The sequence below is a fragment of the Sciurus vulgaris genome (genome assembly GCF_902686455.1).
Source record: "Sciurus vulgaris genome assembly, chromosome: 18".
NCBI classification, from domain to species: domain Eukaryota; kingdom Metazoa; phylum Chordata; class Mammalia; order Rodentia; family Sciuridae; genus Sciurus; species Sciurus vulgaris.
Genome location: NC_136479.1, coordinates 26,500,852 through 26,524,749, shown reverse-complemented (window position 1 = coordinate 26,524,749; position 23,898 = coordinate 26,500,852). Strand labels below are relative to the sequence as shown.

The 23,898-nt window shown below is 46.7% G+C and overlaps 1 protein-coding gene across 1 annotated transcript in view; it reads left to right on the top strand.

Annotated features, from left to right (window-relative positions):
- Window positions 1-23,898, top strand: part of MAD1L1 (mitotic arrest deficient 1 like 1) — a gene marked incomplete at its 5' end in the record, with an annotated part of 369,275 nt that overhangs the window by 40,976 nt on the left and 304,401 nt on the right. Inside the window, one exon of the mRNA XM_079120677.1 lies at window positions 19,822-19,908. Within this exon, the coding sequence (XP_078976803.1) occupies window positions 19,822-19,908 (87 nt within the window). The remainder of the gene's footprint in view (window positions 1-19,821; window positions 19,909-23,898) is intronic.

Genomic DNA, 23,898 nt, shown 5'->3' with positions numbered 1-23,898 from the left:
GAGTATTACAGGTATGTGCTACCGCACTCAGCATATAAGACTGGTATTTTAAAATCAGTTGTATTTCTCTTCACTAGCAATGAACAGTTCACTAACAGTTGTTATCCTTGGAAATAATTTTTTAAAAAATTTCTCAATTGCCTTTTAAAATTTTTTTCTTTTTCTGTCCTGGGTATTGAACTCAGGGCCTCACAAATCCTAGGTAAATGCTCTACCACTGAGCGACATCCCCAGCCCTTGTTTTTGTTTTATTTTGAAACAAGCTCTCACTCAGTTTTCTGGGCTGACCTGAAACTTGTAATCCTTCTGCCTCAGCCTCTGGAAGTTTGGAATTATAGGTGTGTAATTGCTCAGTCTCTTAATTCCCTTTTGATTTTTGTTTCAGAAACCATAAGAACAACTGAGTTTCCCTCAATAATTATGTTGCTCTTATTGTAAAGTCACATGAGGCATTTCACATTTGAAAATTATTTTATACAAAGTTATGCAGATAGTATCGATTTAATCTATTGATAGTTTTTATTTGACTCTGATAATTGACTGAAAGCTCTTTGTAAATGATAGGCCAAGGTCAGTGTTTTTAATACTGACGTGTCTCAAAATTTTAGATTTCCTGAAATGCTCATCTTTGACACTTTGGTACACATTGGGCCATTGAAGCTCTGCCTTAGTCCTCGCCTCCTGCTGGCTCAGAGCTTGCAGGTGAGCAAGAGCCACCACAGGCCCTTCCTGAGCACGTGCATGGCCTCGTGTGTATGCGTAGCCCCTAGGACCTCAGAGCATATTGGAGCGTTTGCCATCTCCTGTGTACATCTCCTTTCTCATCTTCTCCTTTTAAGCTTTTATGTTAGTCTTTTGTTTGCACCTGCTGTTGTTCATCATGTCAGGCCTCTCCTTTGTCTGGTCCCCTCTGTCCTCTGAGCTGGTAACTCTAGTTTGGGTCCAGTGAGAGCAAATGAAGACGAGCTGTCAGCAGGGTCTCACACAGGTCAGGGGCTTCTCTCTTTTGGGAATGATGTCTGAAAGATGCCAGCCCCATGCTGCTGCCCTTGTCCTGGGTATGAGTTCTGTGGTTTTTCTAGGCCGCTATGGGGATCTGGAGTGGGTGCTGGAACTAGGCTGGATTAGGATACCAAGAAGCTGTGTTCTCAGGATTCAGCTGACTTATTATTTAAAAAAAATTTTTTTTGTAGTTGTAGATGGACAGCCTGCCTTTATTTTATTTCCTTATTTTTGTATGCCATACTAAGGATCAAACCCAGTGCCTCACATGTACTAGGCAAGCGCTCTGCCAGTGAGCACTAGCCCCAGCCCTCAACTGACTTATTTGACTAGATATTCCTTGAACTGCTGTAAGCCTTTGGTTAGTTTGCAGAGTTCAAAAAGTTGATTCTGACAGTTTTTTTGGTATTTCTTGTGTGGAGGGGTGAATGTTCATAGGCTCTTACTGGCTAGGGTCTTTTTTAAATTTAATTTTTGAGTTGGGGTCTCACTAAGTTGCTGAGTCTGGCTTTGAATTTGTGATCCTCATGACTTAGCTGCCTGAATCACTGGGATTATAGGTATGTGTCACTATGCCTGGTTTGTTATGGTTGTAAAGGTATTTTTTGAGAAGTAAAAATATTTGATTTTGATGAAACCCAGTTTATTATTATTATTATTATTATTTTGTGATAGTGATTTCTGTGCTTTAGGAACTTTTTTCATGATTGCTAAGTTATTTTCTTATGTTCTCAAAGCTTTATGTTTTAATCTTTTATACTCAGTTTATGATCCATCTTGTTCGTGGCTTAAGGCTAGGGTTAAGGCTCATTTCTTTTCCCCACTTTTATCAAATTTTTGGCATTGGTTTTGAGAAGTTGCTCCTTTTGAATAGCATTGGATATCTTTGTCACTCTTGTCAAGTAAATCTGCTATATGTGCAGTGGTCTCTTTCTGAAGCCTGTCTCATTGCGTCAGTACATGTTTGTCTTTAGGCCATTCTGTTGCTTTTTGGTGGCTGGAACTCTAGGCTGTCTTGAAAGCTGGTGGTGTAAGTCTCCTAATTTTTTTTTCCCTTTAAAGATTGTTCAGCTGTTAGATTCCTTTGCTTTTCTGTATACATTTAGAAATAGGTCATTGATAGCTACAAAACATTGCTGCGGTTTTTATTGAATTCTTGGACCAGTTTGGAGAGAATTGACATTGTAATCTTGATCCTTCCAATTTGTGGGTATGGTATACCTATTTGTTTCACTTTTCTCAGAAATCTTTTGTAATTTAAAATATAGTAGTCTTACAGTGATCTTGTAGGCTGTGTTTATTTTTTTGTTTATAAAGTATCAAATATTTTACTTATTAATTAATGAGGAAGCTAGTGGTGTGGTCTTCAGAGTGGTCCAAAGGAGAATTATAGGTACCATGTATTTATCATCCTAGGGTGTGCTGAAATTAATTCATGAATAGACTCCAAACTGGGGACACAGGTCAGTATCCTCAGGCCTGTAATCATTTGCATTCTACAGGATAGAATTTGTGTTTGCGTGGGAACAAGTCACTTGTTACCAAGTTGTAAAATAGCTTTTAAGGTGATGAAAGTTAGAAATAACCATGTGCAACCTAGACCAGATACCAACTCATCTTTTTCCCTCCATGAGTTTTTCATTTTACCTGCCTCTGTGTGGTTATAAGTCTCAGTAAAGATTATTCTAGGTCGCAAAAGAAGACTGATAGATATGAAATGTAAATCTAAATCTCAGTAGATCTGACCTTAGTATTTATGTAGGTATATTAAGAGTATTAATATATCGTATAGATCTTTTATTTGGCTTTGCAAAAATCCTAGGTCTGTGCAGTTGTGATCAGTTGCACAGTTGACCCATGGAAATATTTATAAGGAATCTTGGCTTGGATTGTTAAAAGCTACTGTTATTTGAGCTCTCAAGGCTAGGGACCCAAGCCCAATAAACTCTTTATCTCAGTTCATCTGCCATTTCTATACATTTGGGTGAATTACCCTCTTCTTGGTGTCTCCCAAACACCTGAAACTCTCTGGCTTTTCAGAATGTGTCCTTACCACCTGTGAGGCTAGAACCCTGTGAAATAGGCACTAAGGCAGTTTTTCCTGGGAGGTAGTGTGTCACAGGCTGGCAGTGCAGCCATCTTGGACCCTCAGAAGCTGCCTCTTATGCTTCCTTGAGCAAGTGTTGCTCTCAGTGACACTCAGGGGAAGGCAGTGGTTCTTTTCAGCTGTACAAATGACCATGCTGCCACAAAAAGGGGGAGACTCAGAAGGATGTGCCTGAATTCTGGAATGTAAGTAAGGGTTAGATACCACTCAGAATGTCTCCCTTTATTTTTATTGAAGCTGAGTTCACTAAATTGTTGTAGGTTAAAAAGCTTTAGAAGAAAGCATAATTGCTCCCTTATGTATCCAGAAAATAGAACATAAAACCAACATCCACAAATGACCTCAATAAAATTTCCCTCTTTAGTTCATTCAGTTCCATATAATTAATTCTTACTTGGTTACATCTTGGGTTAACAGTCTTCTAAAACCATGTGCTTCTTGACTAAAAATTGCTCAGAAGTCCTGACTCAGTTTGCTGGTGTGTCTGGAGACAGTCTAGTGTCGCTTCTGCAGCCCGTGCCCTGTGTCACTGGTCCAAGGCCTATGGTGTCCTTGCCTGACTGAGCCTCTGCATCTTGCCCTTCCCTGTTGACAACGTGAACCCTGGTCTGCTGTTAACACTGAACAAGTGTTGTCAGAGCAAAGCAAAAACTGGCTAGAGATAATTTTCAAATGTGAAATGTCTGATATGGTTTTATAATAAGAATAATACAAGTGACAAGGAAATTGAGTTGTTTCTTGTGGCATCCACAACAAAGATAAAAGAAGGCAATTAAAAAATTAGACATAATATCACTAAGGATACTGATTAAGCCTGTTTCAAAGAAGTTTTATGATTGTTAATGTCTGCTTCATCAAACTGGATGAATATAATTTTTATAGTGAAAACAGTCTTGAGGTACAACAAACACACAATACTGAGAAAAAATATTCCAGGAACATATGAAAGGGTATCAAAGGAAGAGTCAGCAAGCCGGGGTAGTCCCCAGCTCTCCCCACTGTTTTTTTCCACAGAACTTCGGGGCCTAGTCTGAAAGACCTCCCCACTTGACCACCAGCCTAGAAGATGCTAGATTTCTATTAAAGGAAGATAATAGCCCAAACTTCACCTTTACCTTTGCACTGTCCCTGGTATCATCTGCAGGAGCTTGTGGTCTCTGACATGGAAAAACTTAACCAGATTATTTCCTGAGAATTTTGCTCAGTGCTTTCCCTGAGATTCAAATGGATCCCAGGATGTGAAGGCATTCATAGGCCTCCAGGGACTCTCAACTGAAGTGCTATTCTGGAATATGTGTTGATAACATTTTCCCTGTGCCAGTCCAGCCTTGAGCAGGCTGTTGTCTCTCTTGGTCTTACGACTCTTACCATACCACTCACCGAGCAATTGTTTCTTGCATATCTTCTTATGAGGAGATCTTGCATACCTTTGGATAAATTTAACCTTAAGTATTTTGCATTAATGCTGTTTTCAATAGAAGTTCATAAATGTCGCTTTAGGATATTTGCTGCTAATATATGAGAAACAATGTTTTTAAAAATATTTACTTTGTATCTTATGACTTTGCTCAATTGCATGCCAATAATTTTCTTTTTAGATTCCTTAGGAATGTCTATGTAAGCAATAGTGATGTTTGTGAATGGAGACAGTTTTGCATCTTTTCAATCTCTGTGCCTTTTGTTTCCTTTTTTTTTTTAATTTTTGGGGATTGAACCCAGGGCCTCACGCATGCTGGGCTAGTGCTCTGCCACTAAGGCATATCCCCAGCCGTTTCCTTGTTCTTATGTTACCTACCCACTGGTCAGGACCTACCTCCAGCAAAGGGATGAATGGTATTGGTTCATGGTGGTGAACTTGGGGGATGCATTCTCTGTTTTACTGTTGTATGTTCTATGGATACTTTTTTCTTTTAAATATAGAAAATTTCAAGAAAACAATAGATTTCTTAAAATTAAGAAAATAAGAATGACCTGTCATTCCAACATACAGGGAATCTCCCTTAACAACTTAAAATGCAATAGTGTAGGTGAATATTTTTAAAAAACATTACAGGTAGGTGTAACACAGAAGTAAATATTTCTTAACCCAACTTCCAGTCCTGCCTGACAGAAGTAACCTGCTTTAATGGTTCCTTCACTTTCCGGACTTCATGTTTAACTGAGACATTGTAATGCATACATCTGGATTGCATCTGTATTGGCCATCTTTTTTTTCTGTCTGGATACTGGCCATCGTGCCGTCTCTTTATCTTAATTATTACCTGTACACATTGTCAGCTTTACTAGACTTTTCAAACAACTGAGTGTTGACTTGGTGGACTCTCTCCATTGTGTTTTTTTCATTTAATTTGTTTTAACCTGTGTTTCCTGTGCTTGGGTTATTTTGTACACTTGCTAGGTGATTGTGGGGTTCATCATGAACTAGGACTAGGGCCTTTGAAGAAGGAATGACCTAGTCCCTATTTCATGGGAATTCCTCAGCTCTGTCAGGTTCTGGGTGGGCCCTTACTTGGGTAGTCTTTACATAAACCTAAGGAGTAGACTTACTGGTGTTAGAAATACCAAGGAACTCAAGAAGTCCAACATGTGCTCAGAAGTGGGTGGTTAAGGCAGACTACTTCTGCAGAAGGGCGTGCCTCTTAACCTGGCTAGCAAGTACACTCGGGCAGGCAGTTGGCCTGCTTTTATCCCTAACATAGTGCTCCCCCTTGCCCTATCGGAAGGAGCTTAGGGTTACAATCTCTGTGATTGGCTAATTTTAAAATTAGGATGGGCAAAGGAAAGCACTCTAGATAAAAATGGCTATGATTGGATCTTTACATCACAATTAAGGCTAAATACTGTATTCTGAAATGGATCACTGAGCTTTCTCACAGTGGTAAAATGTGAAATTGTGCTGTCAGATTTTTTTTTCCTAGGACCAATTTGGGGGGCAGAGAAGGGTACAGGAAAAACTAAGGGAAACATGGTGAATTGGATATAAACATGTTCCTCATCTTCTTGAAACCTAACCCACAACAGTGAAGAGTCTGTCATAAAAAGCAAAAGCTCAAATGGGCGTGGTAGCATCCCAGTGATTTGGGAGACTGAGCAGGGGAATTACAGGTTCAAGATCAGCCTGAGAAACAGTGAGATAATATATCAACATATAAACAAAAGGACTCTGACTGTAATACAGCACCCCTGGGTTGAAATCTCTGTACCCCCAAACAAACAAACAAGCAAAAACTCATGAATAGGGAAAAAGTAAAGAAAGCAATAGTGTCTGTACTTGGGAAGGTAGAATGTGTATTCAAAGAGTTGGTGATGAACTTGAGAAAACCATATACTTAAGGGAGGCGAAAGTTGAGAGCCAACTTGATTTGTGCCTCTGAGTTTTCCCACAGCTCAGAAGCTACAGCACTGTGTACCTCCAGACCACAACGAACAAATAAGAATGATTTGTGATGGACTTGGTCAACTGTCAGGTGGGCAGTCCCCCAGGGTTCTCCCCAGCTCAGTGCCATGGCCAGGCTGCTCCGCCCAGCCCAATGGAGACCGGAAGGTCCTGGGCAGAGGGTGATGCTGCTGTCCCTTGAAGGTGCACTTGAGGATGGCCTGCCTCTTGGAGTTTGGGGGAGGAGGCGAACTGCATGTGACTGATGCTGAGGTACCAGCTCTTGCCCTGCTTGGCCTAGAGCTCTGGCAGGCAGGCGGTTGTCCACTGAGCAAGAGATTAGACGACATGGCCTCCTCTCAGCTCTCCTGTGGTGAACTCTGCTTAATCTGTGCCTGGGGAGGTACACCAGAGGTAAAGGAACTTAGAGGAAATGGAAATTACACAAGGACAAAGCTTGAAGAAAAAACCTCTTGTAAACATCCCCCGAGAAATAAAAAGTAAGGTATTTTAACAAGCCAAGAATTCTCTGAAAGAAGAACATTCGGTGAACCAGGAGAGCTCTGGGAAATCAACACTGAACAGATGTGGGGAAGAAAATCAACGTACGTTTTAGAAAGCTGAGGAAATTTCCCAGAAAGAAAAGCAAAAGGATGGAGTGAGAAAAACAGAACCTGAGGGTTGGTCCAGGTGGACCATGTTTAGATAGTACAGCAGAGAAATGGGAAGCACTTTCCCTGAAACAGTTCACACATTGCCTGGAATGGAGGCCTCTGAAGACTGAAGGGGCCTGTCCAGTGGTGAGAGTCAGCACTGTGGGCCGTCAGCGAGCCACGTGTTGTGAGGTCGTGACTGCTGGGCTCTCAGAAGACGAGAGTAGACCGCAGACCCTTCCGGAGTCAGTGTGGCTTCACCCTTGGCAGCAGCATCTCGTCTGAGTCTAGTGGAGCCTGGAGCAATGCCTTCCAGGGCTTGCAGGAAAAGAATTTCCATCATACTTTTCATTTTTTATTTTTTTAAAAAGATGTGGTCTTGCTAAGTAGCTAAGTTGTTCAGGCTGTCCTTGAACTTGAGATTATTTTGTTTGGGCCTCTCAAATGTGGGACTATGGATACATGCCTGGCACTCAACCCAGTCAGATTAACAGTCAGTGGGAGAGCAGATTGAAGGAACATGGAGACTTGCAAAGTCTCAAAAAAGTATTTCCTAGGGCTGGGTTTGTAGCTCAGTCGTAGAGTGCATGCCTAGCATGTGTGAGGCACTGAGTTCGATTCTCAGCACCACATGTAAATAAATAAAATAAAGGTCCATTGAAACTAAAAAAAAAAAAAAAAAAAAAAAAAAAAAAAAAAAAAATTAAAAAAGCATCTCCCTCACATCCTTTCCCAGAAAGCTCTTGTTGGAAGAGTGAGTAGCTGATGAAGAGGAAGAACGTGGGTGCAGGGGACAGGACCTTCCTAACCATGGGGAGTGAGACTGAGATGCTGCTCATGTCCCTGGCAGAGGGTCCTCAGTCCTTGAAGCAGAAGGCATCTCTGGCATCTCTGACATCTTGGGAGCAGATTTGAAAGTTCACAGAGTTCAGGGGGGAATTGGTAGTGATTACACAGACCAGCAAATGAAAAGCCATCATTGGTTTCAGAGAAGACACGAAGTAGTGCAGGAAGTGGAAATAATCAGTTTGCCTTGTGGCCTTCTGCAGCAGTGGGTTGACTCTGGAACCAGACAAGAACTCTCCAGTCGGGAGCTGGGGGTTGTCATTGATGACAGTGAAGGAGTCCATGTGTCCAAGGTCTGAGGTTAGTGGTGAGGAGCAAGAGCTGAGTCCTTCATCCTAGGAAGTTATAGATGACACCCCAAGAAAGCTGCAGTGCAGCACGAGAGAAGTCATTCCCAGTGGAATGGCGAAGGGGACTCCAGTTTTTGCTTCCAGGGTGGGGACCTGGCACAGGAGATACAGGGTGGCAGGGGCTCCTGTTCTGTGGTAGACCTAGTAGACTGACTCTTCACTGTGTCACTTGGGTAGAAATGGCTCTACAAATGGGATGATGGGAGCATTTGCTACCAGTGTTGGGGTGCCAGCAGGGGCTGCTATTGCAGCCAGAGTTGTGCATTTAGGGTGCTGTGCTGCCTCTTGTGTCCCTGGAGTCTCCTGTGTGCGCAGACCATGGAGCACATGTTCCTGTGAGTTGCCTGGTGCCACAGCCTGTATCTGTCCTGCTGAACTCACCCTATAGGGCCGTGAAGGTGAAAGGTAGCGTGGTGAGCACCTGTAGGTGCCTGTTGCTGCCCTGAGCTTGGTGGCACTGTGCTGTTGTCAGACTTCAACAAGCGAATGCAGCGAGGATAGTTTGCAGCCTAAGGAAACAACTGACCATGACAGGGTGGGAGCCAGGTCCTGAGTGCACTGCCCACCAGGGTCGAGGAGCTGCACCTTTGGTTTGCAGTTGCCACGTTGGGGATGACCTAGCTATCCCAGGCTGTGTGAACCAACAAGATAGTGCTTGTAGGCCCGGGTACCTGGTGCTGGTGCTGAGTGGTGCTCAGTAAATGGAGTCATACAGAGTGCCTCACGTGGCCTTTTTTGGCTTTTGTATCTTGGGGAGACCAAGAGCTTCTGGGGAACGCCTGGCCCTGAGCTGCACAGTGTAGTAAGCAAATGATTTTGGCTCAGCATTGCTGGAAAGTCTGCAGGATACTGCCCTTCAGAGCCTTCTTAAGGCCTATGTTATTTGTTTTCCAGAATGTCCAATGTTGGGGAGACAACCATGTGAAGCCAGGCCCGCAGAGTTAACCGTGATTCGCCCTCAGGGTGAACAAGCAGGGCTGCTGTGTTCACATACAGCTGGGCTCACACCCTCAAGCATCTGTTCGCCCAGGATGCACGAGTAGTCCCTTCTCCCTGTGCAGCCCCCACCTCTGATCCCAAGCAGTGTGATGGTCACACCCTGTTGCTGTCCATCTTGTTGTTACCCTGAGGCCTCCATGTCACTGGGAGAAGCAGATCAGGACCTCTGGAGCCCCCCATGGCCTCTCCTAGTGGTCCCTCACTATCCCATGAAGCTGGGATGGTTTTGCAGGACCTTGGTAAGAGTTGGTTCCCTGCTTGAGGGCAGTGGTGTGGTGAGCGCACCCTTCACAGTTAGGTCGTACTCTGCCCAGCAGCCACCAGTGATATGCCACCCAGAGACTTGGTTGTCTCATTTGTCAAGCAGCCACAACACCCCTGTTCTTCTTGCTTGAGACTCCGTGTGGCTGGTGGTGTTTGTGAACGTGCCAGTAACTGAGAACTCTAAGGATGTGCTTTGGGATTTAGTAGTTGAGTTCCAAACCCTCGAGGTGCCTTGGACCCTGCCCCCTGCAAGTTTCCACGGGGGATTGGGAGCTGCCGAGCAGTTATGTCCTCCTGAAAAATATCCATTCTGCTTTCATCTGCCTTATATTTGTCAGTTTCCCTTGGATTTGAGGAAAGCAGTGCCTGTTTTGGTTGCAGATGTGTACCAAGGGGACCACTGCAGGGACGCACCTGGGTGAACTTCAATGCTGTGCTCACTCGGCTCGGACTCGGTGTGGCGAGTGGCTGCAGTGGACCTGCGTTGCTCCCTTTCCTCTGGTCTCACACTGTGTGTTGCATGTGCCCTTCGCAGTGTGGTAGGGCGGGTACTGTTGTCTCACTGAAGCCCCTGGAAGTGCCACAGCAGTGGAGCCCAGATCATGCAAACCTGGGGACTGCTCACTTCAGCTGCAGTGCCTTTCTGCCTTGTACATGTGGCAAGGGGACATTGAAGCATTTCCCCCCATAACTAGGGGGTGCTCTCAGGGGCAGAGTGCATGTGTGTGCATGTGTGTGTGCACACGCATGTGTCTGCACTTTAGTTCCGGCATCCCAGAAGGCAGGTTGTCCTTTTGGCTTTCTGGTTAGGAACCTGGTTTGATCTTGGTGCTGCCTCTTGGCCGTGTGAGCGCAGGCAGGTTGTGAACCTCGTCCGTACAATGGGAGCAGAGGTAGCTCTGGCCTCAGGAGGCTCAACAAATAGCAAATGCCCTACTTGCTGTTTCTTTTCAAGTGAGTGTTGGAATTCTTAGAGTCTTCTCCTTAGTTCTCTAACCCCTGGAAAGCACAGCAGTGAGCAACACGGGCCCCATGGAGGTACTCTTGAGTTCTGCCTGTCTTGGCAAATTATCTGTCTTCCAACAGTGATCTTGGAAACGCTGAGAAAAGGAAGCTGTTCTGCTATTGCACGCCTGTGCCTCTGCCTGCTGTGGCCATGGGCACGACTCCTGCGGTCTACACTGGGCTTGGCTCTGGTGCTTGTGCCCAGCCAGCTCCCTGGTCTTGTCCCTGATCCCCTCCTCCATCTTCCTGTCACCTGGTTGATTCTGTCCTCTCAGCTTCTCTCGGGTCACTGCTCTTGGCCCACTCCTACTGCTGTCACACCACTCAAGCCCTTCCAGTGCAGAGGCCACCTCATGATTCCTGTCTCCCTTCTGGGTCTGGCAGCCCACTCTGCACTCCACACAGAGGGGCCTTGAGGAGAAGCATCAGGCGTGCAGCTCTACACAGAGCTTTTGGTTGGCCCCCGTCTTGCAGGAAGTCCTCGACTCAGCCCAGCTGCCCGCGCCTGGCCTCCTTCCCCTCGCTGGGTGTTTGGGTCGTTTTCTTCTCTCTGTTACATGCAGCACTTGGGTGAACTTGAGTGCACATGTCCTTTTAAAACACATCTAGAATATGGCCACAGAGCTCAGCATTCTTCCTGCCTAAGCCATCAATCCATTTAGAATCAAGTCTGGAATTTTCACTATAGCCCTGCCCCACCATGCACCCTGTGTCCTCTGCCTCTTCCTGCCCCAGGCCTGCTGTCTCCACCTTCCCAGGGTCCCCCTTATGTGGCTCTGCCTTGAGACTTTGCCCTCGCTACACCCTCTGCCTGGAGTCTTGTTCTCTCATATCATTCACATAATCGGAGGGAACGGACTCATAGGCAACTTTTGTATTTGGAGAGAATCACAAATCAGGATGTGGCATCCTAGTTCATTACTCTTACTTAAAGATGCATAAACCAAAGTTCAGAAAGGTTAAGTAAGTAGCCCAGGGCCAAACAGCAAGCTCAGGGCCAGCTTGCAACCACAGTTCAGGTCTGCCTGTATGTGGCTTTTGCTTTTCCATAGTTCTGAGACTTGTTCTTTCCCTTTATTACTCAGCGAGTTCAAAGAGAGCATCTCACTAATGATGGCTTCTCTCTGAGTTTCTGTATCTGGTAACATCCTTTGTTCGCTCGCGTTGCTTTGATTGTTTCCCCAGCAGCCAGATTGACTTGATTTTTAACTCACTGTTCTCCCTACGATTTCTTGCCTCTCCCTGAAAGAAATCCTCGTAGGTAGAACAGGTGGGCTGCATATATTACAGGAGGCCTTTTCTAATGCTTAATATTAAAGGCATGGTGGAGAGTGGGACCGTTGGGAATGGTGAGTTGGGATCTCTGAAGTCGCAGTGTGATTGGTGTCCCCGACCAGCTCTCACGCCCACCTCTAACCACAGGTGTGTTGCCCAGAGTGAGTCACCACTGTATGGGACGTCTTGTCTCACCTTGGATACTGCTGTCCACAGTGGGCGGCCTCCTGTTCTGGGCTCATGTGGCTCTCCCAGGTACTTCATCCTGGTGAACTGTGCTTGCCTTGCCCCTGGTGGGTTCCGCCTGTTCTGCTGACCCCAATCTCCAGCAGCTCTGGCCATTTCTGTACAGGTGCTTCGTGAGGCACTATTTGGGTGGGTGTCAGGGATGTTCTCCAGGGCCAGGTTATGCTTGCCGTTAGGGTGTTCTTCCCTGGGGATCCTCTGTGAGGTCTGTGTCACTGGGGTCACCCAGGCTGAGGCGAAGTGAGAATTCGGTGTTTTGCTCAGACCTTTCTCCCAGCGCAGAGCAGTGCGATGGCACTGTGTAGCCTCCGGCCACCAGTGCTGTCCTGGGAGCCCAGCTTTTGTGTGCAGTTGCCCAAGGCCTCTGTCCCTGCTCCTGTTCTGAGGTCCTTGCTGAAATTGTGTTTGGGGCTGTTATCCAGCTGCTTTCTGAATGTTTAAAGCATTCAGAGGATCAACTTTTCCAGAGTGAGGGAAGTGGGAGAGAAATTACAGCATTTGTTTGAGAGGTTCTAAGAGCTTTTTTTAGCACGAACAGTTCAAAGCACGCCTCTTGTTAATCAGAGGAGTGTTCCAGCATCCCTGCGGTGGTCACACTGGCTTAATTGGGACCCAGGCTGCTTTGAAGTCCTTTTAATCCTTCCTGAGCCGGGAGAAAGAATTCGAAGGCAGCAACTGTAAATTTGAAATTTCTTCATTTTATTTACATGTGTCTGGGGACCCACGAGGCTCGTTTGCCTGAAGCAGTTAAGCCGCGTTGCTGGCTTTGGACGGCTGATGAGAGCTGGACCTCACGACGCAGGGGGTGGGAGGCCAGTCTCTGGCAGAAGAGCTGCGAAACCACAGCTGAGTCAAGGCAGAAAAGCAGGATACCCCTTCCTTCTTGGCCCTGTCACTGTGCGCCTCCCTGTGGTCCCCAGAGGCACTCTGTCTTGTCCCGCCTCCAGCAGCCAGCCCTAGACTGCGGAGGCTCCTCAGGGTTGGGAGTTTGCCACCTCACAGAGCTCTTATCTCCATCCTGTTCCATCCTGCAGAGCTGAAATCCACACGTTTGTGATTTTGTGCCAAGGCTAGTGGCGTGGGTTCATTGCAGAATTTGCTTTTCCCAAGGTCATGTGCCGACCCTGTGTTGCCGCCTGCTGCTCATGGTCTGGTTCTTCCAGCTCCACAGAGGCGGCATCCAGGTGATGGAGAAGGAAGGAGGCGGACACAACGGTGGCAGGGCTCTCATGGCTTTTCCAGGCAGTGTCTTTCCTGAGCCATCTGGGTTGTTGGTTTCTCAACCAGCAGGTGACTGGGCTCAGACCTGCATCTAGCATTCCCTGAGCCTGCCAGTGTGGGCGCTGTGCATTTGCATACTGAGAGCCACACAGGTGTGGGCGTGGCTCTGTGAGTCCTGTGGAGTGCTGGAAGGTCCCCTTGAGACAACACATGTTCTCTCTCCAGGAAGTTCTTTGTGAGGAATTCTCTGTCACCTTGCAGCTACAACTCAATTTCACTTGACCTGGCGCTTCTGTAAATTCTTTCCCCTAAGCTTGCACTGCTCACTTCTGTGTAGCTCACTGTGTGGTGGGTGTCACCTTTTCAGACATGGTTCCTGACCTCCTGTGAGGAGTGCACTTTTCATCCCACTCCGCTGTGCTTCCTTGCTGTGCTGGACTCAGAAATGTAGTGCATGTTAGGTTGGTCAGTGATTGCCTGCCTACCCCAACAGATAGGAAGTCTCCAGGGCTGGGCTGCCACTGTGTGTCGTGCCAGAGGGTTCTGCGGGGCTTGGGACTAGACCACCAAATGGCAGTGCTTGCTGGATTTGAGTGAGATCGCCTCAGATGCAGAATGCCCAAGTCTGTCCACAGGTGCTGCTCGTGAACCAGCATTGCCCTTCCCATTATATCCCAAGAGTTGATGTTTGCTTTGTTTGTTTCCCTCACTCCAGGGGTTTTGCATCTTGCCTACAGTCCACCTGTCCTTCCTGCTTCTCTGTGTGGTTTTAGACTCTGGTACTGCCATTTAACAGATTTACCCTCTCCTTTTTGTATTACTAGGATCGATAGGCCTGTAATCCATCAATACCCAAGCAACTGGTAGAGGTTTGTGGGGTTGATGTTGGACACTTTCTAGAGACACAGGAATCATCACAAAGGCTCCTTGGGGTTTGGATGTCCCTAATGTGGTGGGCAGGTTGGGAGATGGAATCCTAGTTCACAGACTAGGAAGCTGAGGCTGGGCTGGGATCTGAACTCGGGCCTGACTGACTCCAAGGCACAGTCTTGCTGCTGAACCTGGCTCTATCTCTTGACTTCCATTTTCCCAAGGAGGGGTTGAGACTTGGAGAGGTCTGCTGATTGATTGGAGCCATGTAGTTGATAACCAGTGGAGTCAAAATTTGAGCACTGGCCTGATTTCCAAATCTAAGATATTAGCTCTGCAGCTCTTTTTTTTTTTTTTTAAATGCTTTTGAGGTTTGTGGAGTCAACTTTGAAAATGAATGCAGCTTGTGCATGTGTTGTTCTCTATATGGATATTGCAGTATGGGGCGGATGTGCCTGGGCAGCAGCTCTGGGAGGTCCTATGCCTTTGCCTGACACATGGGCCTGACCAGTACACTCTGGTCTCAACTCTGGAAAGTTCTGATTGATCCTGCAGCACTGTGACTCTCATACAGGGGAGCCATTCTTATTTTTTTAAAAGGTTGAAGTGATTACACAAATGGTATGCCTTTACGCCATGTACAAACAGAGAAACAACATGTATCCCATTTGTTTACAATAAAAAAAAAATAAAAAAAAGTGGAACATAAAAAAAAAATAAATAAAAGGTTGAAGTGTATTCCATGTGGAAAAGCATGTCTTTAAATGTTTCAGGTAGCCATCTATGTGCCCACTCTCAAGCTAGGGGCAAGAACAGTGCGGCCCCCACCCACAACCTCACTGGCCAGTTTGGGGGTGGCCATTGCTGTTATCACATACTTCAGATCTCGGGAGGCTGATGAAAAGTGTAAAGGAAGTAGTATTTTTTTGAATACAAAGTTGGGTCCTTTGGAAAGTTTAATTCTTGAAAAATTGCTGTTGAATCAGACTATGAAAGATTAAGAGGAAAAGATGTAAACTCAAGGAAGACCGTAGGTGTCCACTACAAAGAAACAAACCTGAAAGTCATGAGTTAGGTGTTGTGGGTGTGGTTTATGCAAAAATATAAGAAGAGCTGTAGTGAACCTGTATTTGAAGAAGACATTTGCAGCTTAGGGAATAATTGTGGTTTTATGTTTTAAGATGTTTGAAATACATATATATCATTCGATTCCCCTTAAACACCTTTTGGGATCAGTTGCCAGTCTTGATTGTTTTAGGTAGGAGGTCTTTCACCAATACATCATTGCCCCATTTATAATGCAAATTATTAGTGGTATTATCCATACATAGCTGAACATCTTTTAGAAATGATATGATTGTTGTAAACAGTTATAGGTTTGTATGCATTAATTTGCTGTGGGAATAATTTGTTTTCTTTTTACAAAATTTTCATATAGTATTAGATTCTGCAGTACAAGGTTACAGTGCTGAGCTCTGAGAAATTATTTATTGAATAGCTTTTATGTTTCCTTGGCACAAAATATTTTACACATTTTAAAGGTGTCCAGAGGTAAATCTCTCAGCCAGTTCTTGTCCTCTTCCTCTGGAAGCTAGTGTTATTTCTTCTTCATCCTTGAGGCATTTTTAATGCTTGTATAAGCCATACAATCATGCATATTTTTTCTTTTATACAAATGGCAGCATAGAACACTTACATTGTTTTTCATGTTTTTATTTAGCAGTGCGTTTTTTGAGAGCTTTCATTTTAATATTTTAGAAAGATTTTGTGTCCTTTTGATTTCACACAGATGCCATTGTATGGATGGCTGAAGTTTATTTAATCAGTAACCCTGGACTTGGAGTCCAGCGATCTGAGTTCAGACTTTTCAGAGTTCAGCTGCATGGTATTGCTCTGGAAAGGGGTCATGGTTTTTCCTTCATTTCACATACATTTCTGGAAGCCTATAATTGTACCAGTGAAAAAAACAGAGCAAAATGTAAAATGCCCCTTCCTTTAGGGAACTTTCAATGTAATTGAGGGAGAAAGACGATAACCTGACAGGTGGAGTGAGTATCTGAGGGTGGTGGGCTGGCAGGGGAGGGATGCAGGGAGAAGTGTGGTCCACGGTTTCAGATGGGATGGTCGGGAGGCCCAGCTGGAGACTTGGTGTCCTGTGACCTGGAGGTGGATGAAGGAGCCAGGTATGTGGGTATGAGTGTTCTGGAAAAGGAACCTGAGGGACCTGAGACCAAGTGTGACTATGCTGTTGGCAGCAAATCTGAGAAGCCAGCCTCCTTGTTATCTCCTTCTTAGTTAATTGATGTGACTTTGTATCCACCTGGAAGTGCTTTGTACTGTGGGGGAGCATTGCCATGGGGTGAAGGGCTTCCTGGCCTTTGTTCCTGGGACCTCTGGTCTGTGAATGGGCCTGGAGGGGAGGCATGGCAGGCCACTGTGCCTGAGACAGCAGCCAACCCTGAACTGTCCACAGGGCAGGAGTGACTCTGTGCTGGAGGGAAAGGATGCTGTGGAAGATTTGTCAGTGGCATTGTCTACCAAGGCCTGGGTGTTAAACAGTGCAACTCTGCACTCAGATGGTGAGGTGGGCTAATGCCCTCTGTGAGTCTCCTGAAGCCTGGGTGGCTGTTACCTCAGGACCAGATTGTGACCTCCTACTCGGTGGCCTTAGGCCTGTGGGCAGTGGTCACGGCCCCTGCAGGTGGCCTTGCCAGAGCTGGCCCAGGGTGAAGTGGCTGCACTGCTTGGAGTTATTTAGATCCTCCTGTCCAGGAGAGCAGTCGCTGCCTCTCCCCTGTCCTGGGCACCTCATACCCAGCCACATCAATGTCAGTCCAGGGTGACCTGCGTCCCTTTTCCCAAGCAGTTGTGTTATATTATTGAAAAAAGCCCCAACCTCCCTCAGGTTTGCAGCCCTCAGCACTTGCCATTCCTTTGTTTTTTAGCATAAGTATTTGCCGTCTAATATTTTCCATTCCTGTTTAGGCATACTCTTTGCAAAAACAAAAAGCCCATCTTGCTTGTGTTGGGCTCCCTCCCTTCGGGTTTGGCCCTGGCTGAAGTCCAGCCCCAGCAGTATGGTGGTTATGCCCTGTGGGTTCCTATTCTTTTGGAGGGGAAAATGTAATAATAACACCACCTTGGGAGAAAGCTAAAGGTTTCTCATTTGGTTTTGTGGCTGTTACTGTTTGATCCACTTTAGACTCCAGCATCCTCTGGATCTGGTGTCTTTCAGACTTGGTGAAACTGGCACTTAGGCTTCTGTAAGTGCTGTGGCATCTGCTGTAGGACCCCAAAATAGCTGCGGCTGCAACTGCCTTTGCTTCAGGGGTAGATCAGTGGGCACGATCCCCCAGCCCTCGTCTATTCTGCACACAGCTGAGTTTGCGTCAAAATTCAGCTGCAGATGGAACAAAAAGACTTTTTCCCTGAAAGCCCCCGTTAGGATGTGAAAGGCTTCGCAGCTGAAGCCAGAGTTTTCCGCAGCAGGTGTCACAGCCTGGGCTGCAGTTGGAACTGTCACTTTCCTGTCATCTCTGTGTCGGAGGCTCCCGAGGCCCCAAATGCCTCCCACTTTGTAGTTGTGAAGTACGAGTTTCAGAATGGACTGTCGGTGTTATTTTTAGGCCATAATGGCACTTGGCATGACTTCTTCTAGTTCCAAGCACTTAGCTAATCCCCGGAGCGCCCTGGGTAAGCATCTCTGAGTAGCTTTAACTACACACAGGTCAGGAGGCTTCCGGAAAATAAACACTCTTCCTGCCAGTTGGAGGTGTGTGGGCTTCTGGTCTTCGGTTTGAGATGCACCGACGGCTGTGACTGTGCAGAAATCCTCCATGATCTGCAGCAGCTCTCGCGGCTCGCCTCCTTATGTGGAGCCAGTACAGGTGGCAGGAGGCCGAGCTCTGTGCTCTCTTCCCGCAGCACTGAGCCTGCTCCTGAATCCCAGGGCTTCTTGTGGTTTGTCTCCCTCCTTTTCTGAATGCCCTTTGCCCTGCATCCCTGTCTGGGCTTGTGCTGGGCTGAACAGTGTGTGGTTGGCACCCTGTCTCGTCCAGGCTCCCCAGGCTGGGTGCTTCTGGCCTCTTTTCTCACCACCTCATGAGCTTACTGTGGCTTTTGTGGCTCATCCTTTTTTTTTTTTTTTAATATTTTAGTTGTAGGTGGATACCACAATACCTTTATTTTACTTTTATGTGGTGCTGAGGAGTGAACCTAGGGCCTCATGTGTGCCAGGTGAGTGCTCTACCTCTAGCCATAACTCTGGCCCTTTCTTTTATTTTTGTTTATACTCATACATATAGTACATGAATTTTCACTGTAAGAAGTCTACAGAGGCACGTGAAGTTAAAGACACCTCCATCTCCAGCACTAAGCCCTGCTTGACATGGAGGTGAACTCCAGGTAAATTTGGGGTGAAGCTCTCTCCATGAATTTAAGTCCATACATTGTACTTATTTTCTGTGTACTTAGAAATATGAAGTTGTGCTTGTGGGTCGAATACCTAGTTTGGAGTTATACTGGGCCTCAGCCATTTCCCGAGTGTCTGTTACTGGCCCACTTGTGTGGCCCTTCTACCAGAGCAGCCTCTCAATGTTGTTGGGCTGCTGTGACAAATTCACACATGGGGCTTTGGAGTAGGAGTTTATTCCTTGTTGTTCTGGAGGCCAGTGTGCCGCCTTGGTGAGGGCCCTTCCTACCTTGCAGATGGCTGCCTTGCTGTAGCTAGAGTCATGGCCTCTGTGGCTCCTGCAGGAGCTTTTCTCATGCACTTAGTCAAGCATTCCTGGTGGGGACAGGGTGATGGGTTCGCTTACACCACATGGCCCCATAGCCCTGCTCTGCTTGCTGTAATAGGCGGAGAGGAAAGCAGGATGTGTTCCGTGCCTCTGGCTTGCTTGCCGCCTGATCATGCCATGTTGGGAGTGCTTGCTGAGCACCCCACATGTGTGTCTGGGAATGTTCATGCTACTTATAAATCTCCCATGAAATTCTGGTCTGTGTTCTGCTATGGGACTAGTCAGAAGATGTGGCCCATGTTGAGACCACCTGAGCTCCTGGGCTGACTGGACTGTGCATGGCCATCTGGCCTCTTTAGTCCTCCCTTTCTTCATTGAAATATGGAGACATGAAGAACAGGGCTGCTGCGCACTGACTGGGACAGTCAATCTGGAATAGTTCTGAGAATTTCACAGCAGCATGGGTGTGGGGCTATGCTGTTACAACTCAACTCTGTGTATGTGCAGCTGTTTTGGAGGAAAAGCAAAGACAGGCGTTAAATCCTGCTGTGCGTCAGTTCCATGCCAGGCACTGAGTGGCGCTTTGTGAACATCCTTGGCATGGTGACACCATTGTGTGACACCCTGTTTTTATAGGTGGAATAAAGTTAAGGCTTATGAAGATAGCCTGCTACTGTTGCGTGGCTGTGTTGGGGGCTTTGACTGGACTTGTTGTGGTGAATGTTGTCTGCATATGGGCCACATGATGAACTTGTCCTGGTCTCTGAATCGCCAGTAGTTGGCATGGTTTTGAACCTCTATACCAGATGTGGAATTAGGCCCACTTTTGGGAACAGGTGGAACTGAGTATGTTTTTTTTATCCTTCAGGACTCCAGAGGACCTCTCCAGATTTGTTGTTGAGCTGCAACAGCGAGAGCTTGCCCTGAAGGAGAAGAACAATGCCATTGCCAGCAGGTAGACCAGGTGTCTGTGGGGATGCATGTGCTCTGGGCACTTGGAATTAGGCTGATGGGTATTCTCCTGTCTCACTCAGTATAGTAGTCCATTTTCATTGCTGTGGCAACTTACCTGAGGGTGGGTACTTTTTAAAGAAAGAGGTGTGCTTACAGTTTTGAAAATTAAAAGACCTGGTGTGACATCATCTTGGTTGTGTTGAGCACCTCATGGGTGGTAGGGGTGTGTGTGTGTGTGTGAGGGAGAACACATTGCCACACAGGAAGCCAGGAAGAGCACTGGAGTGTGCTTCTTCTATGATGACCCTCATGAGAACTTGCCAGGGGTCTTGACAACTACCTCAGTCCCTTCTGAGGACAGTGTATTTGTGACCCGAGGACCTTCTGCTAGACTTTGCCCCTAACACTGCTGCATTGAAAAGCCCTGGGGAATAACCTCAAACCACACGTGTGATGTGGCATTTGGGAGTGACTGTGGTTTACTGTTGGGTCTGCCTTGGCCTGAGATGGTGGGGGTTTGAGGCTCCAAGTTTCCACTGTGTGGTGGTGTGACTCAGTGTGGGATACTGTGACAGTTCTGACAGTAGGCACCTCTGGTTCCCTGGTGGCTCATCTTTGACTTGGGGATCCCTGCTTAGCTCAGGACTGTTCTCATCTTTCTAGCAGTTTGTGGGCTCCGAATGACCTCGTCACGGTGTAGAAACCTGGCCCCTGGGGTGCAAATGTGTGTGGACTTGTGTTCTCTAGAACATCTACAGAGAGTTTGCCAACCATCTGAGGCCTCTGTTTGTAAATGACAAAATTCTCAGCCAACTGGCTTGAGCTGTGAAAACGTTCTTTCCTGGCCCAACAAGAAGCCCAGGGGTGGGTGGCTCCAGGACTTCACCCAGGGCCTGGTGTTGGGTTTTTCCTTCTGATACCAAATATGTGTTCTTTTCTACTCTCCAGCTCTGACACCACCTCAGGGTCTTATGATTCAGCTCAGTTCCAATACGACCTGGAGTTTGCAGTTTTATACAGAGGCCAGTCCTCTTACCCAGTCCCCAGGTTATCTACTGTGTCCAACCATAAATTCAGGGGCCCCTGGCCCCTTCCTCAGTTTTTTTCTTTGTTCTTTTTAGATATACATGACAGCAGAATGTATTTTGACAAATGGTACATACATGGAGTAGAACTTATTCTAGTGGCTTGCTAGAGCTCAGGAAAGTGCCTCATTTATTGTTCCTGATCCGACTCAGGAAAGCCAGACAGGAGGTGCATAGGTCAGGGCTGAGCTTCCCTGCCTTTACCAGCCGCACCTCCTCTGAGTACCTTCTTTCCACAACGCAGTCTTCAGTCCCCCTCCCCAGGCTGGTGAGTGGGGCTGAGAGTTCTCAGAGTTCTCAGCTCTGTTCGCTGGTCGTTCTGTGATCAGCCCCATTCTAGGTATGCAGGGGCCTGTCCTTGTCACCTCATTAGCATAAACCCAGCTCCTTATCAATAGAAGACTCCCATCACCCAGGAGATCCCAAGAGTTTTAGAACTTTGCCAGGAACTGAGATGAAGGCCAGAATATGTTCTGGGCTGTTTTTTATGGTCTGTTTGTTTGCCGGCTGGCCGCTCAGGCTGGTTTCTCTTTTGGCTTCGAGGTTCCTCTTCAGATTTGGGTGTCATGTCCAGAAAAGTGGCCTCTTTCTTGGGTCTTCCTGGAATAAGGAAGCCTTTCTAGGACTGCTGTCCAGAAGATGCTCCTCACTGGCCATAACTGGGCTGCATGCCTACCCCAGACCAGTCAGTGATAGAGAAGATGGGGTTGCCTCCATGGGTCGTGGGCTGTCTGGTTTGTGCTTACATCAGGCAGGTGTAGCTCTGTATATGACCGGGCTCCCGCCTTGAACAGAGCCATAAGGAGAAGTTGCAGTGACCACGGTGAGAGGCCTGGGTGTCCCGATGGACTGCCATGCCTGGCAGGCAGATCTGTGGGGAGAGCCTGGAGCCAGCCTGTTCACCATTGATTATCAAACCTCAGTCTTGTCATTCTGTGCAGATGTGTTTTAATAATTTATTAGTAGCCAGAAGGAAGGGTTTCTTATTTTGGGGACTGATGTCACTTTGAAAATTGGCTTTTAGAGGCATTTGGTTATGTTGGACATAATCACATCAATTTACTTTAAAAAGCTCAAATGATAAAGATTGCCTTTTGCTTTCAAAGCCACTGTCAGATGAAACGGGCATGAGAAGTGATTTGGAATTAAAGCTTTAACACTTTTGCTGTTCCAGCCTCTTCATTACACTCCATGAAACAGAATGGACTACTAAGGGGAAGGGCACTTGCCGGCATCCTCCTTTCAGCCATGAAACACTTTCTACTTTTACCAGTAGCCACAAGACCATAGCTACCCAGAGATCCATGAGGAAGGGGGAACCCCATCTGCATGTAGCACAACACCACGTCTGTTTGTGGGTGTGAATGTGGGTTTTCTTTTGGATCAGTTTGGGATGGCGTCTGTGTCTCAGGAAGCTGCTTGTGCCATGGGCAGGTGGTCTGCAGGGCTCCTAAGTTCCTCTGAGAGTTAATACAGCTGCCCTGGGAGGAGAGGCGAGTCTCAGGGCACCCTGTAGAAGTGCCTGGTGCTTCATAGCATGAGTGCCATGTTGCCCTTGTAGCAGTGTCTCAGGGAGGGGAGATGAGGCCCCAGAGCTGTCCCTGCCTGTTTGGAATGTTTTTTGAGGATCGATTTATTTCTGCTTTCTGTATGCTGTTCTTCCATACTCTGGTTTCACGTGGGACATGTGATATGGCTCCTATTATGGTTTGGTTGTGAGGTGTCCCCCAAAAGCTCACATGTGAGACAATGCAGGAAGGTTCAGAGGAGAAATGTTTGGGTAAGAGTCTTAACCCAATCAGTGAATTAATCCCTGATGGGATTAATTGAAGTGGTAAGGTGTGACTGGAGGAAATTGGAATTGGGGCGTGGCTTTCGGGTATGTATTTTGTATCTGGAGAGTGGAGTCTCTCTTTCTCTCTGCTTCTTGATGATGTGAGCTGCTTCCCTCTGCCTCACCTGGAGCCCCAAAGAAGGAGCCGCCTTCTATGGACTAAGACCTCGGAAACCTCAAATAAACCTTTCCTCCTCTAAAGTTGTGCTGGTTGGGTCATTTAGTCACAGCAGTGAAAAAGCTAATACAGCCCCTTAGCCCAGGTGTTAACTTTGAATGGAGTTGGCAAGCACCTCTTCTTCCTGGCTTGATAGTTGTGCCTAGAACCATGCTTTTGGATGGCTGAGAAGAGGGATGTGGGTAACCATCAGGTATTGAGGCTGCCACTGTGATGGGGTGGACAGTTCCCCACAGGGGTGACTTGGGACCTCAGGCACTCGGGAGATGAACTGAGACCCTACATGCTAAGCCTTCTGTGCTGGGACTGAGAGGTCCTGCTCTTTTGTTTACTCCCAGATCCTGGGACAAAGGTAGAGGGTGGCACCAGCCTTGGCGATTGAGATGGCTTCCTCTATCTCTGGCCTCTGCCCTGTGTCCTGAGCTAACTGTATTGACCTTAGGTGGCAGATCTCCCTTGTGTTCATGGAGACCTTGTAAGGCTAATATGTTTCCATCCATCTCTTAGAGGCAATTAGGTAGAAATTCAGATAAAATGGGAAGGAGGTAATGTGGCAGAGAGCCAGACAGGGTGCCAGGCCAGTGCCCAGCAGGCAGTTATTGGTTCTGGAAAGGGCTTCTTGGGGTGTGCTTTGTCTTCCTTGGGTGACAAGACATCATCATTGCAGAACTTGGTCCTACCTGAGACCATGGTGTTGTGGGGTGTGACTGTGTTCACATGCTTCCTGTGGCTGTGCAGACCAGCAGCCTGGGCTCCCCTCAGGTGAGTATTCTTACTGTTGCCACCAAGCCATCAATTGTGTCTTCTCTGTGAATGAACTTTTATTCATATTATTTTAGTAGCTTTTTAATATGCCATTACATGGCTACCTTGTACTTTACAAGCCCATTGCTG